Consider the following 16,276-nt stretch of genomic DNA (forward strand, 5'->3'; position numbering starts at 1 on the left):
ACAGGTCACATTTAGCTAAAAGACTAAGAACACAAAGTAACAGCAGCAGGAAGATGGAACTGGAGGCATCAACCCACATGGCCTATAAAAACATCGGCTGGAAGCACAGGAGGATGCACGGCATATAAACCCGTATCCAGAACACATAAAGGGACCATCACTTGAAAAAGAAAAATGTTAAAATACAATACAAATGAAAACCAGTTAAAAATGGTTACTAATTTCCACTTTCACCTTTCTCTGCTTCCTTTATTGAACTGGTCGCTCATAGAATGTGCAGTCGGGAGGTTACAGAATCTCCATCATTGGAGATATTTATGAGCAGGTTAGACAGACACCTGTCAGAGGTGATCTGATGTCACTTGGTCCAGCTGTGAAGGAAGGGGACTGGACTTGATACCCTCTCGACCTTCCAGTTCTAGTGTTCTGTGATTCTATGCTGTGGTAACAGACATCAGTTGGTGCAATGAAAGCATTTTCTCTCGAGTAAACTGTTTTATAACCCATTAAGAATGTGATATCCAATCAATGCAATGAAAGCCAAGCTTAATTTTATCTCCATGTCTACAGATTCATGACTTTTTAAACCTGCTTATTGTTTGTGAGTTCTATTACAATGTTTGGTGGAAAAAATTCCACCATAAACTGCAGAAATATTTAACTCTGTACACCAGCTCACTGCATCTACTGCTGTTTCCATTAGTCAGCCCAGACCTTCCCTGAACACAGAGAACCTGACACTTTTAATCTCTTTGGTAGGATGGACTCAACTGCAGTAGACTGGCCAATGAAAGTGTTAGACAATGATAGAATTTATGGGGAAGACTTACATATTTTCTCCTTGCTTCCTGGAGAGCATCAGATTCTTCTAGCTTTTTAGCTTCATCCCGGAATTTTTTAATACTTTCTTTCATCTCTTTATTTTTTGCTAATTCCTGTTTGATGTTGTCCACAAACCCTGATATAAAGCCTTTTCTGCCTCCAGAAGAATAATATCTAGACTAAAAAGAAAATAAATTACTAGTCTCTGTACAATCGAAAGAGACATTAAGTATCATAACCAGGTGGAGCTATATTCATGCCTGCCATGCAAAAGGCATCTTAAGGATGTCCAAAATACCTTAGCAAAGGAGCCTTCTGCCTTCAGAATAGCAATCAGAATTCATACACAACACTACAAAGTGCAAAAGAAATGTACAGCAAAGGGGAAAAAAAACCAGCCCTAAAAGCAAAACAGCCACACTGCTCTAATTTAGAGATGTAAAATCCCATTTAATTGGTTAACCAGTTAAGTGTAGTGTTTAACCGATTAATTGATTAAAGGGAAGGCGGGCGGAGGGCCGTTCCAGCCTCTTCTGGCCCCCCATGGGCTGACAGAGATGGCCATGGGCAGGGAGCTGATCTCAGGTACCGGGTAACCAGTTACCCATTCACATCCCTACTTTGACTATGCTGACAGCTTTTAATAAGTTATCAATTTTAATAACCAGCCAATTTCTGCTGTTGAGGATTTCTGCTTTTGGTGACTGCACAAACTGCTGGATTTTCTCATCTGGACTCACTGCTGGCAATCACCCATATGGAGGGAAAAACAAAAAGTTGTTACATCTTTGAAAGCCACTTGGAAGTCTATATCCTAGAGTGGCTACTTGTCAGAAGCATATCAATTCTTAGGAGACAGTACTCGGAGCATGACTGAAACACACTTTCAGTTTAATGCACGCATAAAGCCCTGCCCATTAACATACCTGATGTAGCTCTAAAACAGGCCTGCCCATTCTATACACAATGCCACCAGGGAGTACTGGAGCCGGGTATCTTCCAGATATAAGCCTCGTGCCACTTACAAGGCATTTCTGCAAATGGAAACAAAATTTTGTTACCACCGAATAAAGAAATAATTAAACCTGCAGGAGCTACACTCAGTGCTCAGAGAGCCAGTGGAATAAGGCAAGTAAAGAACTTTACTGGCTAAGCTTTGGGGAGCAGAAGCAAGGAGTTACACTGGAAATGCTCCTTCACCAGAGTTTGGCTCCACAGAACAAACCAACAGTACATCACAACACTTTTACGAATTAACAAAGCATTGCTGCATCCCTTACACTCACTAGTACAGGAAGGTCACACTGCATGCTACATCCCAAAACAGGTGGGCCCATTTGTCCTTATTTTGGGGAGGTGGACCTGATATTGCTCTTACCCAGGGCCATCTCCTTTCCAGAGTAGCTAGATACAATTTGCAGTTCAAAGCTCATGGTGCAATTCAATGTGCCAACTGCAATCTTCAGAGTGAATATCCAAAAGGCATAAACGGGGAAGATCACACCTGAGAATAACTGTTTCTACTTGCAAATGCAGTTACATTTGGAACAAAATACAGGACTACGTAGCACTTTAAAGACTAACAAGATGGTTTATTAGATGACGCGCTTTCGTGGGCCAGACCCATTTCCTCAGATCAAATAGTGGAAGAAAATAGTCACAACCATATATACCAAAGGATACAATTTAAAAAAAAGAACACATATGAAAAAGACAAATCAAATTTCAGAACAGAAGGGGGATGCGGGGGGAGAGGGGGGAAGGTAAATGTCTGTGAGCTAATGGTATTAGAGGTGATAATTGGGGAAGTCATCTTTGTAATGGGTAAGATAACTGGGGTCTTTGTTGAGACCCATGCGTAAGAGTGTCGAATTTTAGCATGAATGACAGTTCAGAGGATTCCCTTTCAAGAGCAGATTTAAAAGGCTTCAACATTACATTTGGAGTATTTCTTTGCAATTCAAAGGGCTGAAAATAATTTTTTAAAGAAAAACTGTCTTGGCTGAAATGCAGTGGGACATCTCATCACGGCTTGCAGCTTCAATCCTACACCCCCTACTCCTGAGTGCCACTGTGCCACCACAGAATAACTGATTCTCACAGGGAGGTGAAAGGAAACCACCAAAGGGGTCACATTGCAATTACACCTTTTGCCCATCAAGGGCTGATGTGGCACCAGAAGTGACAGCAGCCAGCTAATGGGCCAGAGCAGCCAACTGTAGAGAAGGAGGGGGCAAAAGGTGCCTTCCTCACAGCAGCCTGTTTACAGGGCCATGGGGGACGGACCAAGTGTGTTGACTAGTCCTAATCTAGCTCATCCCTCACAGATGTGACATCTCCATCACTGGAGCAGTTTGGATACACAACTTCCCTGGGCAATTTATTCCAATGTGTAACCAACCTGACAGTTGGGAAGTTTTTCCTGATGTCCAAACTAAACCTCCCTTGCTGCAATTTAAGTCCACTGCTTCTTGTCCTATCACTAGAGTCCAAGGAGAACAATTTCCTCCCCTCCTCCTTGTAACACCCTTTTAGATAGTCGAAGGGTTGATACTGGACATACTGTATACCTTGTCTATATTTTCATTGTCCTAAGAGAAACTTCCAAAAGGAGCCTCCTTCCAAATACCACTAGCTGAAGGCAAGATTTATTCCTGAGGAAGGGTGACTCCATAACTTCCCAAAAATATCTGATATAGACCCTTGTAACTGGGTGACTGACAATTAGTTTCCATATTTACAATGAGACATCATTTCCCCCTGCTATTTACCTTTTCTATACCAGTTCAAGACGACAGCTACAGCTATTAGTTTCGTGATACAGAAACTAATAATAAATTTAAACCTAATAAAATGAAATATTTTCCCATGCCCTCTGCCTAACTCACTGCCACACGATATCACTGAAAAAACTCACCAGGGTTTTAAAAGGGTTTATACAGATAATGAAAACATTCACAGTTACATGAAATAGGAGATATAAAACTTCATTCTTCAGGGAACAACCACTCACTAAATGCTTGAAGAAAAAACACAACTCTCTCTGGATGGGTACCTATCCTGCAGCTGTTTGAACTTTCCTGTGATGCAGATAGTACTGGAATCTGTCTAAGACTTGCTCAACACTAGAAAATTAAGTCCTATGATATATGTTGCAGGGGTGTAAATAATCCATATCCCTGAGCAGAGTAGTTAAGACAACCTAATCAATGTAGACAGCAGGGATGTGAACAGTAACCAGTTAACCAATAGCAACGAGGAGTCCTGTGGCACCTTATAGACTAACTGAAGATGATAAGGTGCCACAGGACTCCTCGTCGCTTTTGCAGATTCAGACTAACACGGCTACCCCTCTGATACAGTTAACCAATAATCACCACCCTTACCAGGTGATGCTCATCTGGTACCCAGGAGCAGCCTGCAGGGGCAGCTGCTCATGTACCGAGAGGCCAGGAGCAGCAGCCCTGCACCCAGAGGAGCTTAACCAATTCGCTGATTAACCCGGATTGTACATCTGTAGTAGACAGCACTAGGCTGACAGAAGCATTCTTCACTAGGCCTCGTTACTGCCCCTGAAGGAGGTGGATGACTTAAACCAACAGAAAACCCCTCCAGCTGGCAAAGGGAGGGTATATCCAGAGATACAGCCGTGCCACGGGGGCATTTCAAGTAGAGACAAACCCGGAGACAGGCTGCCTACGGCACCAGATGATCCACGGGGGTCAACTGAAAAGCCCAAAAGCCCAACCACCCCGTAGTGCCTGAGGTCACCCAAGGCCACGAGTCTCCTCGATGCGATTTCAAGCTCTCCCGGGCAACGTGACCCAGACACTCGGCATCTGTGTCCGGCCGAGCAGGGGAGGCAGCGCCTGCAAATACCACTCGTGAGACCCGCCTCGCGCTGGGAAACGGGCTGTTCTGCCCGCGGGGGCTCAGGGAGGCAGGCGCCGCGATGGGGGGGCCGGAGCGGGCAGCGCGGGGGGAGGAGGGGCCGGCGGACGGGGGGGGGGGCCGAGGCGGGCAGCGCGGGGGGAGGAGGGGGGGGGGGGGGGGGGCCGGGCAGCGCGGGGGGAGGAGGGGCCGGCGGACGGGGGGGGGGGGCCGGGGCGGGCAGCGCGGGGGGAGGAGGGGCCGGCGGACGGGGGGGGGCCGAGGCGGGCAGCGCGGGGGGAGGAGCGGCCGGCGGACGGGGGGGGGCCGGGGCGGGCAGCGCGGGTGGGGGGATCCCGGGCGGTAACGGCCCCCGGCTTGGCGCGTTACAGCCGCTCCCGGCGCCGCCGCCTCCCCGGCCTGGCCCGAGGCAGGAAAGCGGCCGGAGCGAGACAGCCCCCCCCCGCTCACCCGGCAACCCCAGGCCGCCGCCATCTTGGGAGCGCAGCGTGTGACCTGCCCGCGGCGCCCCGCGATGGCGTCACGCGCTCGCGCCGCGGCAGCGCCTGGAGCTGCACGCGAGGGCGGGGGGCGGAGCCTGGGCGCGTCCTGTGGCGGTGCGTTCCGCAGGCCCCGGCTCCCGGCTCAAGACCGCAGGGGCCGAATGCAGCAGCCGCGTGTCGGTGTCCGGGCAGCTGCCCGGCTGTCGGGCTGTCTGGGGAGAGCCACGCCCGGGGGGGGGGCATTGTTGAGCAAAGGAAAAACAGCCGCGCCGGGGAAAAGTAGGTGCCGGCACGTCCCGGGGGGGTCCAGGCTGGAGAGCGCGGGAGTTGGAGGGGGGGGCGGGGGGGCTGGGGTGGGGAGGGTTGGGGTCGGGGGGGGCGCTGGGGTGGGGAGGGTTGGGGTCGGGGGGGGCGCTGGGGTGGGGAGGGTTGGGGGGGTCGGGGGGGGGCGGGGGGCTGGGGTGGGGAGGGTTGGGGTCGGGGGGGGGGGTGGGGGGGGGGGCGGGGGGGCTGGGGTGCTGAGTAAGCTGCAGGCTTGTGGCTGCAAGTGCGGGAGTTTGAGCCGGGTGCGTGAGGGGCTCAGGACACAGATCTGCAGGGTGTGGATGGTGCAGGAGCGCTGTGGCAGAAGACTGGGGATGGGGGGTGCAGGAGTTTGAGGATGTGAGAGGCTTAGGACAGGGGGTTCCAGTGTATGATACTCAGCGGGGGGGGGGGGGTGCAGGAGTGTTATGATGCTGCGGCCAGATGGGGGCTTGGACCGGCTTCATTTTTACATAAAATGTCAAACAACATGTTTCAGCATTCTTTATTTATTAGAGGGGTGGGGAACTTGTTTTGACCCACAGAAGAGGCAGTTGGGGGTCACACAAGTGAGATGCAAAAAAACCCAGGCCTCACTAATGTGGCCCCAACTGTGCTGGTGGGGGGGGTGTGTGCATGCTCTTCCTCTGCTCCCTACAACAGCCACGTGCTTCCTGAGAAGTTGGAGCTGGGATTCCTACTCCCTCCCCTCCCCCCGCTTTAACCCAATCCCCATCCCCTCCCCTCCCTCAGACCCAGGCCTCCTGCCCCACCTCTTAACCCCATCCCCCTTCCTCAGACCCAGGCACGCCCCCCAACCCAATCCTCCCCTCCCCCAGAACCAGGCACCTCCCCACTCTCACCTAATCCCTCTCTCCCCCAACCTTATGCCTGGGTCCCAGAGCCTGAGCTGCTGCTACCGCCATGTACATCCTTCCCTTCCCCCCCCCCCCCCCACCCAATCCCCCCTTCCTCCTCAAACCTTATGACCAGGTCCTGGAGCCAGAGCTGCTACCTGCGCTCAGTGGCCAACTGCTAGCACATGTAGGCTGGGATGCTGAGTGCAACCTGGCCTGCACATGTGCTGGGGGCCATGAGCAGAATGGCGCGGGCTTTGAGCAAGCATGTGGCTCAGAGTGGCCCAGCCATAAGAGTGGCTGACCTGAGCAGTTCCAGGTTCCGTCCCAGTTCCGTCAGGAGTTGCAATTTTTTTCTTCGGGAGCCGCATGCGGCTTGCAAGTGGTAGGTTGGTCACCACTGCTCTAGAGCTGACTTCCACCTTGGGCACTGTAAGGCCTAAAAATCACTATTACACCTCTGTTAGAGGCCAAGAGAACACAGCCCTGGAGTCAGGTGGGTTGGGTATCTAAGGAGTTTGTGCTGGAGGTAGTGCCTACCTCTCAAACTTATGCCAATTGAATTTGGGTCACTACATCCTGGGTGAGTTTTCCCCTCTAACAGGGAGAGGCAAGAGCCCTGCTCAAATCTAACTCTGAGTGCCCTAACCACTAGGCTATGGGACTTTGATGGTGTCTCCCAGTTGAAGCTGTTCCACATTGTAGAAGTGTGGTCACTGGAACAGGGAACTAGACCCCATGTCTCCCGCTTACCAGGCGAGAGCTCTGACTACTGAACTGAGTTACAGGAGGCAACACTATACCTCCAGCTAAATTTTGAGCATGGGCTGAACCAGGAGGCATGCTCTGTGTGCGCCTCTAATTGGGTACTATCGGGAAGATATGCATTCCTTTGCCTCTTTCCCCCATGTGTGGATGACATTGGCAATTATGCATGAGACAGGCACTTGGGCACCAAGTAAAGCAGCAGTGCGCAAAGGCAGGAATTTAGATGCTAAATTTAGGCAGCTGCTGGTGTGTAAATCTAGGTCTGGCACCTAAATGTAGAAGTACTTCCTAGCTTTAGCTGTGCTACTGTCATTCTCAGTACTTAGTTAATATCTTAGAAAGAAATAAGCAATGGTTTCCTTTCTGCTCTGGGGAGAGTTGGGATAATAGCTTTCTGCAACAGGGTCTGAACTCTTAAGCAAACTTAGGAAATGGCAAGGAACCATGTTCCCTACAATGCAGTTCTGGAACAGATCACCCTGGTATAAGACATTTCTTTAAATGATGGTTATTTCCACTTGGGTTCCTGTTTCCAGCATGAAACTCAGGGTATGTCTACACTACCGAGTTGTGGACAAAACTTATGTCAACAAAACAAATCGTCAGAGGAGGTTCACACTTGCTCCCTCTATCATGTCCACACTGGGAACATCTTAATAAGAAGTGTCTTGGAACAAAGACTCCCCAAAAACTAATGCACATACCGACCTACGTTCAGGACCAGGTCAAGATTGACAGCATGAAGGATAGTAAGTAAGCCCCCCTTCCATAAGGTGAGGGGTGATAACTAGGCAACAGAGGGTGGCAACCTGGTATGTAAAGAAGTGATGTAAGTTGTTTGTACCTGTCTATAAAAGGACACCACAGAGGGTGCTCTCCAGCCAACCTGGGGAAGGGGGGGGGGGTGTACTAGGCACCTGAACGGCAGGTGTCATTGCCTAAACTTACAGAATGCACAGTAGCTTAACTGACTAACTGCTGTTAATATCTGATATGGCAATAGGCCTGCCCAGTGTTGGTACCTTGTCAACGCGGGCCATAGTGCCCAGTGGTGTAACATTGGACTGATCTCTACCACCAACTGGTAGAACTTCGCATTCACCAATAAACCTACTAGATTGATTTCAAACCTTGCCTGCATCTGTCGTTTCCGGGGAGATCTCCTGTGTTGACCCAAGTGCACAGGGTCTAACACTCTAGATAAAGGGAGTACCGATTGTTACGCACTCAGCCGAAAGTTTACCACCACCAAGGGAGTAGAGGTCCTGTCAGGAGCGTGCCAGGACAATCCAGACCAGATGATGCAGACATGACAGTTCAGACCACCAAAGGTACCGAGGTACAGAACACCGAGGTACAACACCATCAACAGGGTGAGCAATGCATTGTGGGTCTGTATCCCACAGTGCCGTATTGTGGGAAGGCAGAACTGACCCCTGTACATCTTGGAATTCACCCTCAGTTTTCCTACAGCCTCTTCAACTGCCTGAAGTGGCATCATGAGTAACTCTGTGATCTATGCTAAGGAATATCAAAGCAGCAGAGTGCCTGTCCCTCGCCCTGCAGCAGTCTGGCTGCCTCTGTGTTCCTAGTGCAGGGCAGAACAGAAGCACTCCAATGATTTGTTCTTTGTTCTCCAAAGCAACACTTCCTAGAGCTTTCAAAGGGGCCTGGGGGGGGGGGGGGGGTATGCCTGCAGGGCATCAGAGAACAAAACTGAGCAGAGCTATTGATCTGTAGGGATTGTGGGATATCTGTGGAAACTGGCTCTGTCAACAGGACAAACCGTCTACACTGGATCCCACAATAAAGGGAGGAGAAACATCCTTCCTGGGGGCAGACATTGTGTGAAAGTGTTTTTTCCAACAAGTCTCCCAAGGCAGGTTTTGACAACACAACTTTATGGCCTAATCCAGTGTTTCTCAACTTTTTTTTTTTTTAAATAAAGTACCCCCAGTACCTACACTTTTCAGACAATTTTTTTCTACCATTGCAATATATGTTTAAACAACTTAATTGTAGCTGAGCAGGTGATGAAATTTTTGGGTGTAAATAGTACAAAAATAAAATACTGTAAAAACTGAATTTTGTTTTTCTTCAAATTACAGCATGTTGACGTACCTCCTCACTCCCTGACTTCTCTCGAATAGCCCTGAGTGTACTCGTACCACTGGTTGAGAAACATTGGTTTAGCCAAAGCCTAACAGGGTGAAATCCACTGAGGTTGAACCAACCATTCTCCAAAGACATTCAGATATTGATTCTACTGGGAAATGGGAAAGAAGCAGGAAGAACTTGAAGTACTAATAAATAAAACACAACTATGTTTATGTTGGTATCACAGACACTTGGTGGGAGAATACATACAATTGGAATATTGGTCTAGAAGGGTACAGCTTGCTCAGGAAGGATAGGCAGGGAAAAAAGGGAGGAGGTGTTGCCTCACAATCTTAGCCAAAAGGCTGAATTTAAAAATGTTTACACTTTGACTGAGGTGGAGGTGGAGGTAGACAGACATATTAAGAGTCTCTGGATTAGGTCAAAAGAGATAAAAAACCAAGGGTGATGTCATGCTAAAAAGGGGTCTACTACAGACCACCTACCCAGGCGGAAAAGGTGCATGAGGCTTTTTTAAAACAAAATCCTCCAAAGCGCAGGATTCGGTGGTGATGGGGGAATTCAATTATCCAGACATCTGTTGGGAAACTAACACAGCAGAACACAGGTTATCCAATAAGTTCTTGGACTGCATTGCAGAACTTTATTTTAGAAGGCTGAAAAAGCTGCTGGGGGGGCGGGGGGGAGAAGCTGTTCTAGATTTCAGTTTATTTAACAAATAGGGAGGAACTGGTTCCGAATTTGAAAGTGGAAGACAGCTTGGGTGGAAGTGACCATGAAATCATAGAATTCATGACTCTAAGGAATGGTAGAAGGGAGAACAGCAAAACAGAGGATGGATTTCAGGAAGGCAGAGAGCTACATGGGAAGCAAGACTAAGAGGAAAAACAGCAAAAAGGAGTGGTCGATTTTCCAAAGGAACATTAAGGGCCCAAAAGCAAACTATTCCACTGCATAGGAACAATAGAAAGTAGGGCGAGAGACCACTTTGGCTTAACCAGGAGATCTTACATGATCTAAAAATCAAAAAGGAGTTGTATAAAAGTGGAAACTAGATAGTTACAAAGGATGAATATAAGCAAACAACTACACAGGGGCAAGATTAGGAAGGCAAAGGCACAAAACTAGCTCAATCCAGCTAGAAACATAAAAGGTAACAAGACAACATTCTGCAAATATATTAGAAGTAAGAGGAAGCCCAAGGGCAGGGTAGGCCCTTTGCTCAGTGAAGCGGGAGAAACAACGGGAAACTTGGAAATGGCAGAGGTGCTTAACGACGACTCTGTTTTGGTTTATGTCAAGAAGATTGATGGTGATGAGATGCCAGTGAAAACGGAGGTTTAAAAGTTAACAAAACTAGGGGGGGTGCCCCCTGCGCTTGCCAACCCACCACTCGGAGGGTAGGCAACCCTGGCTCTCCCCCTGGCTGCAGGGGAGGGCTGGACTGTGGCCATGCCAGTCTGGGACCCTTCTCCCTCCTTCCCTATCCTTTCCCCACCCCCAGCTCAAACTCCGATGGCCAGAGGGGCGTGGGGATGCCTGCCCATCCCACATGGGGTGCAGTGAGGCACAGGTAGTGCTATGTGCACACAGCACTCCAGGGCACTGCAACCTGCTGAGGTGGGGAAAGCAGCAACATGTGGGGCTGCTGTCCCATCCTCTCCCTTGTGCTGCTCACTGCCCCAGCCCTGCCCACAGAGCCCAGGGCTGCCTGTCCGCCCACCAGGAGTGAAAGGGAAGGACCAGAAGGTTGGTGGGGCAGCTCAGGGTTCCTCAAGCAGCTGCAGTAAATGCAGCCACCAGGGAGGGTGGGTGTCTCCATGGGGGCAGCCGGACTCCGGGCATCACACTGTGGTTCCTCAAGAGCCTGCTGCTGGCACCTAAGCCTGGCTGGGAGCCTTACTCCTAGCGCCTACCTTGAGCACCGTACTCCCACCATCCCTGGGCTGTTCTGGCTGCGATGTGGGGTCTGCTGGCTACTGTGCCATTTTTCTTGTTGAAAGCCCTGAGTGGTGGGGGTGAAGGAAGGGGAGTAGGGACTTGGATTAAAATAGCAATGCTAAGTGGCAAGGGGAAGCAGTGAGGTCGGGCTTGAACTGGGGGGTGGGGGAGGAAGAGGCAGGCAGGTTGCAGAGTGAGGTGATGACTTCACTCTTGTCCCACAGGAAAAAGTTTTAACGTACAAAGAGAAAAGAACAAGTTAAAAATTACTTAAAAAAGTTACATGTCTTCATGTCACCAGGGTCCGATGAAGTGCATCCTAGAACACCTCAGGAGCTGATAGAGGTGGTATCTGAGCCTTTAGCTATAAGCTTTGAAAAATCATGGAAGTCGGGAGAGATTCCAGAAGACTGGAAAAGGGCCCACCTATAAAAAGGGAAATAACCCAGGAAACTACAGACCAGTCAGTTTGACTTCTGTTCTAGGGAAGATAATGGAGCAAGTAATTAAGGAATTCATTTGCAAACACCTGGAAGATAATGAGACAGGTAACAGCCAGCATGGATTTGTAAAGAACAAATCATGTCAAACCAATCTGATAGTTTTCTTTGATAGGATAAGGAGTCTGCTGGATAAGAGAGAAACGGTGGATGTGGTATACTGAGACTTTAATAAAGCATTTGATACGGTCTCACATGACCTTATCAATAAGCTAGGGAAATACAACCTAGATGGGGCTACTATAAGGTGGGTGCATAACTGGGTGGATAACCGTTCTCAGAGAGTAGTTATTAATGGCTCCCAATCCTGCTGGAAGGGCATAACAAGTGGGATTCCGCAGGGGTCTTGTGTTCGGTTCTGTTCAATATCTTCAATGATTTAGATGTGGCGCAGAGAGTACACTTATTAAGTTTGCAGATGATACCAAGCCCAGCAGGGCTGCAAGTGCTTTATAGGATAGGGTCATAATTCAAAATGATCTGGACAAACTGGAGAAATGGTCTGAGATTAACAGGATGAAATTTAATAAGGACAAATTCAAAATACTCCACTTAGGAAGGAACAGTGTCACATACAGCATGGGAAGTGACAATCTAGGAAGGAGTACTGCAGAAAAGGATCTAGAAGTCATAATGGACCACAAGCTAAATATGAGTCAACAGTGTGACGCTATTGCAAAAAAAAGCAAACATGATTCTGGAATGCATTAACACGAGTGTGAGCAAAACTAGATAAGTCATTTTCCCACTCTGCACTGACAAGGCTTTAGTTGGGAGTATTGTGTCCAGTTCTGGGCACCACATTTCAAAATGTGCAGAAATTGGAGATGGTCCAGAGAAGAGCAAAAAAATGATTGAAGGTCTAGAGAACGTGATCTATGACGGATGACTGAAAGAACTGGGCTGGTTTAATTTAGAAAAGAGAAGACTGAGAGGGGACATGATAGTGGTTTTCAAGCATCTAAAAGGGTGTTAACAAGGAGGAGGGAGAATAATTGTTCTTCTTGGCCTGATGATAGGACAAGAAGCCATAGGCTTAAATTGCAGCAAGGGAGTTTTAGGTTGGAAATTAGGAAAAACTTCCTGTCATGGTGGTTAAACAGTGGAATAAATTGCTTAGGGAGGTTGTGGCATCTCCATCACTGGAGATATTGAAGAGCATGTTAGGCAGACATATCAGGGATGATAGAGATAGGGCCCCCCCCCCCCCACATCAACCTTCTGTTCTGTAATGTGATTTGTCCTTTTCATGTGTGTTCTTTTTTTTAAATTGTATCCTTTGGTATATATGGTTGTGACTATTTTCTTCCATTATTTGATCTGAGGAAGTGGGTCTGGCCCACGAAAGCTCATCATCTAATAAACCATCTTGTTAGTCTTTAAAGTGCTACATAGTCCTGTATTTTATATCAGGGATGGTCTAGATGGTGGTTGATCCTAGGAGACTGTATTTGATCTCTCAAGGTTCCTTCCAGTTCTAGTGTTTTATGATTCTATTGTGCCAGAACCAGGATTGTTGTAAAAGGATTCATAGATGCTCCTCTATTTTATAGTGAAGGCCACCATGCAGTGAGAGTCACTGTTGAAATAGCTTTGAAAGCTGGTTTAAGTTATACCCCATGTCTGGAAGCACCTTGGAAATATTTAAGAGGAGCACAGACACTTTAGATTTCTGAATTACTTGCTCTCTTTATACCCAAGACTTTTGTAAGCATAAGATTTGCTGCCAGTAATTGATGCATCAAGGATTGAAAGCTTTCCGTAACTGGCGTTTATTATCAAAGTCATACCGTATACATCTGTAATGTCAACAAGATGCCACAACTACAAAAAAGATTGTGCACATTGCCATTTCAATGCAAAACAGTAAAATGGAAATCCATTTGTTAAAAAAAGTACTTAAAATTACTCCAGAAAGCAAGTGAATTGTTGTAATGTCTTTACATCCAGTCAAATTAAAATGGTTAACAAGAAAAATACAAATTCAGAAGATCTGGTATCCATGTTTAAAGGCAACTAATTTAAGCATTTCTATCAATTCGTACATCAATTTCCCTGCCACGAAGCTGTATCCCATTCATCATTCGGCAAGCTCTCTCAGCTACTTCTGGGGACTCAAATCTAACGACACCACAGCCTTTGGATTTCCCGTTCTCCATCTTGATGTCTGCGTACAACACATGGCCTGAAAAAAAAGGGTTTGGGTTTAGTATAATGAAATCACTGTATAAGGCTCAGTATCTAACCAGGTTCCTACACAAAATGATTTTGATTAAAAGACTGAAACAATGAGGGGAAACCTACACTAGTGAATGGCTACAAGGATGTTAAAATTTTGATTTACCAGCTAATTGAGTAGTTGATAAATTTCCATCAACTACTGAATTAGTTGAGGAGGGTGGGGCGCTCGCTCTCCCAGCTGTGCCTGTTAAATGAAGTAAGAGCCTCATGTGGGGCTTTTGCTACATTTCAAAGGCAGACACACAGCAGTTGGGGCCCAATGTGAGCAGGGACTGCTTGACTCTCTGCTGGAGCAGTATCTCCGTTGCGCCTTGGCCTTCCTGACCCCCACAGCAGCAGCAATGGAGGGGGAGAAAGCAACTGGTTGAATAGTGACTCCACTACCTGATAAGTCCATGCTTACGTGGTGGTTGACTAGTCGCTTACTTCCCTAGCAAGAGTGGCCCTCCATCTCAGTGGGCCTCAAGATTGTTGTAACCAAGACACTCTCCCAGGATAGGGTAGTTATGCTAATGAACGCTTGTGTACCTAGAATTTGCTGTGTGTGCAGACTGAACTGCAACAGCACTGTGACTGGATACAGAGGGAGCACATGGCTCAATGTTGGGTGCAACGAGCACGCACCTCCCTTCACAAGCCTTTGATTTAAGAGGGTCACTTCTGTAACACCAGTTAAAAAAACCACAAGATGAAAACCAACAGAACCTGGTAACCCAGCATGTGGGCAATGGTAAACAATGTCTCGTGAGCCACACATGGTTCTGGGGCTGCAAGCTGCCCTGGAAGGTCTCCAATAGGGCATTCCAGTTAGTGACAAAAGGTGTACACATGTAGAACACCTTTTGGAGTCAAATGCAGCAGGAACATTTCATGTGTTAGTGACTCCACTTTTATGTAAAGGACTTTTTCAAAATTAAACATTTGCCTCACTTAAGATACTTGACTGGAATCTGTTTGTTCATTCAAGCATTTTTAGGGAAGATGCCACTTGACTCAGTTCTCAGCATCAGATAAGACCTGCCCTCCTTTTTAAGGGGTTAATAGGAAGAGTCCACAAATGCTCCTCTATTTTGTAGCAAAGGCTACAACTTGGCAGAACCTGGTAAGACTAGGGATGTAAGCGACTAATCGACTATCTGATAAGCAAAAGCTTATTGGATAGTCAACCAGTCGCTCCCCCCCACCTTGCTACCTCTATCAGAAAGAGGCAGCAAGAGGAGGGGAAGGGGGTGCTGTGGGGAGCTGGCTTTAAAGCTGGTTCCCCCTCAGCTCCATGGGAGAGTGGGGGGCACAGCAGCAGCGTTCCAAGGCAAACAATGTATGGAGCCCAGGGCCGGCAGGGGACTCCCCGCAGTGTTTCAATCTTTGAAATGCACAGGAGTCCCTGTTGGGGATTTTGTACATTTCAAAGGCGGAATGCCGCACAGCACTTCCGCCTTTGAATTGTATCAGCCGGGTGGGTTCTTGCTACATTTCAAAGCAGAAGTGCCCTTATCGACTAATCGTATCCACAGTGGAAATTCCATCGACTATTCGATTAGCTGATTAATTGTAACATCCCTAGGTAAGATACAGGACTTGAGTTTGAAAGTGAAGAGGAGGCCTGCAATATTGGAATTCTGGCTTCAGGGCCCAATGTTACAGAACATGGTCTATTTTAGTATGACTAGATTTGGGGCACATTTACACTAAAGTTTTCAGTTACAGGAAGACTTAGAATGGTCTGAACTATGAAACTATCTACAGTTAAGATAAGGTTGGGATTACTAGTAAGCCAATAGGATTGGCAGGTATCCAGTTTTCCTGGCTGACCAGGCCTCGTAAGTCCAGTTGGTGGGCCTGGAAGGCTCCATGAAGGTCCTGGAAGCGGCAAACTCTGTGTGGGCATAGTACACACTGTGCAGAATTACCTGCACTTACCCTACACCTAAGAGGAGAGGGACATATTGCTGCTCCTGAACAGTCCCGTCCCCCCCCAAACTTCCACCCCAGCTTGGAATCACCATCCAAAATCCCTCCAAGTCTGCATCCCACACTGCACCCCTGCCACAACCCTGAACCCTCTCCTATACTTTGAACCCCTCATTTCTGGTCCCAGTCCAGAACTTGTACCCCCTCTTAAACCCTGACCTCCTGCCTCAGCCTACAGTCCCTTCCCACATTCGAAACCCCTCAGCTCCCCTTGCAGCCTAGAACATCTTTCTACACCTCAAATTTGTGGCCCACTCCAATCTTCTGCCCCAGCCAGGAATTCGCTCCCACACTCTGAACCCTTAATTTGAGTCAACCCTGGAGCTTGCATCCCCAGCCAGAACCTTCATCTCCTGCCAACACTGCAGCCCAATAAAAATAA

General features: G+C 48.0%; 2 protein-coding genes and 1 long non-coding RNA gene across 4 annotated transcripts in view; 1 reads left to right on the forward strand and 2 right to left on the reverse strand.

Moving 5' to 3' along the window:
• Positions 1 to 5,308, reverse strand: part of TIMM44 (translocase of inner mitochondrial membrane 44) — a 40,658-nt gene extending 35,350 nt beyond the window's left edge. Inside the window, exons 1-3 of one of the 2 annotated variants that reach the window (XM_075903139.2) lie at positions 5,164 to 5,308; positions 1,749 to 1,856; positions 831 to 1,001 (exon numbers count right to left, since the gene is read on the reverse strand). In XM_075903139.2, coding sequence (XP_075759254.1) covers positions 831 to 1,001; positions 1,749 to 1,856; positions 5,164 to 5,187 — 303 coding nt within the window. In that variant the 5' untranslated portion in view covers positions 5,188 to 5,308. Of the gene's footprint in view, positions 1 to 830; positions 1,002 to 1,748; positions 1,857 to 4,208; positions 4,711 to 5,163 lie in introns of those variants that run through there. The other variant, XM_075903140.2, reaches the window with a different exon arrangement.
• On the forward strand, positions 5,177 to 13,501 carry LOC142819035 (uncharacterized). Its single transcript, XR_012896725.2, has 2 exons — positions 5,177 to 5,474; positions 9,232 to 13,501. It is a non-coding gene; the product is annotated as an uncharacterized LOC142819035 (long non-coding RNA).
• HNRNPM (heterogeneous nuclear ribonucleoprotein M) overlaps positions 13,431 to 16,276 on the reverse strand; it is a 50,546-nt gene continuing 47,700 nt past the window's right edge. The window contains exon 16 of the mRNA XM_006125525.5: positions 13,431 to 13,867. Within this exon, the coding sequence (XP_006125587.4) occupies positions 13,704 to 13,867 (164 nt within the window). The 3' untranslated portion in view covers positions 13,431 to 13,703. The remainder of the gene's footprint in view (positions 13,868 to 16,276) is intronic.

The sequence above is a fragment of the Pelodiscus sinensis genome, chromosome 32 (assembly GCF_052426305.1).
Source record: "Pelodiscus sinensis isolate ZL-2025 chromosome 32, ASM5242630v1, whole genome shotgun sequence".
Lineage (NCBI taxonomy): Eukaryota > Metazoa > Chordata > Testudines > Trionychidae > Pelodiscus > Pelodiscus sinensis.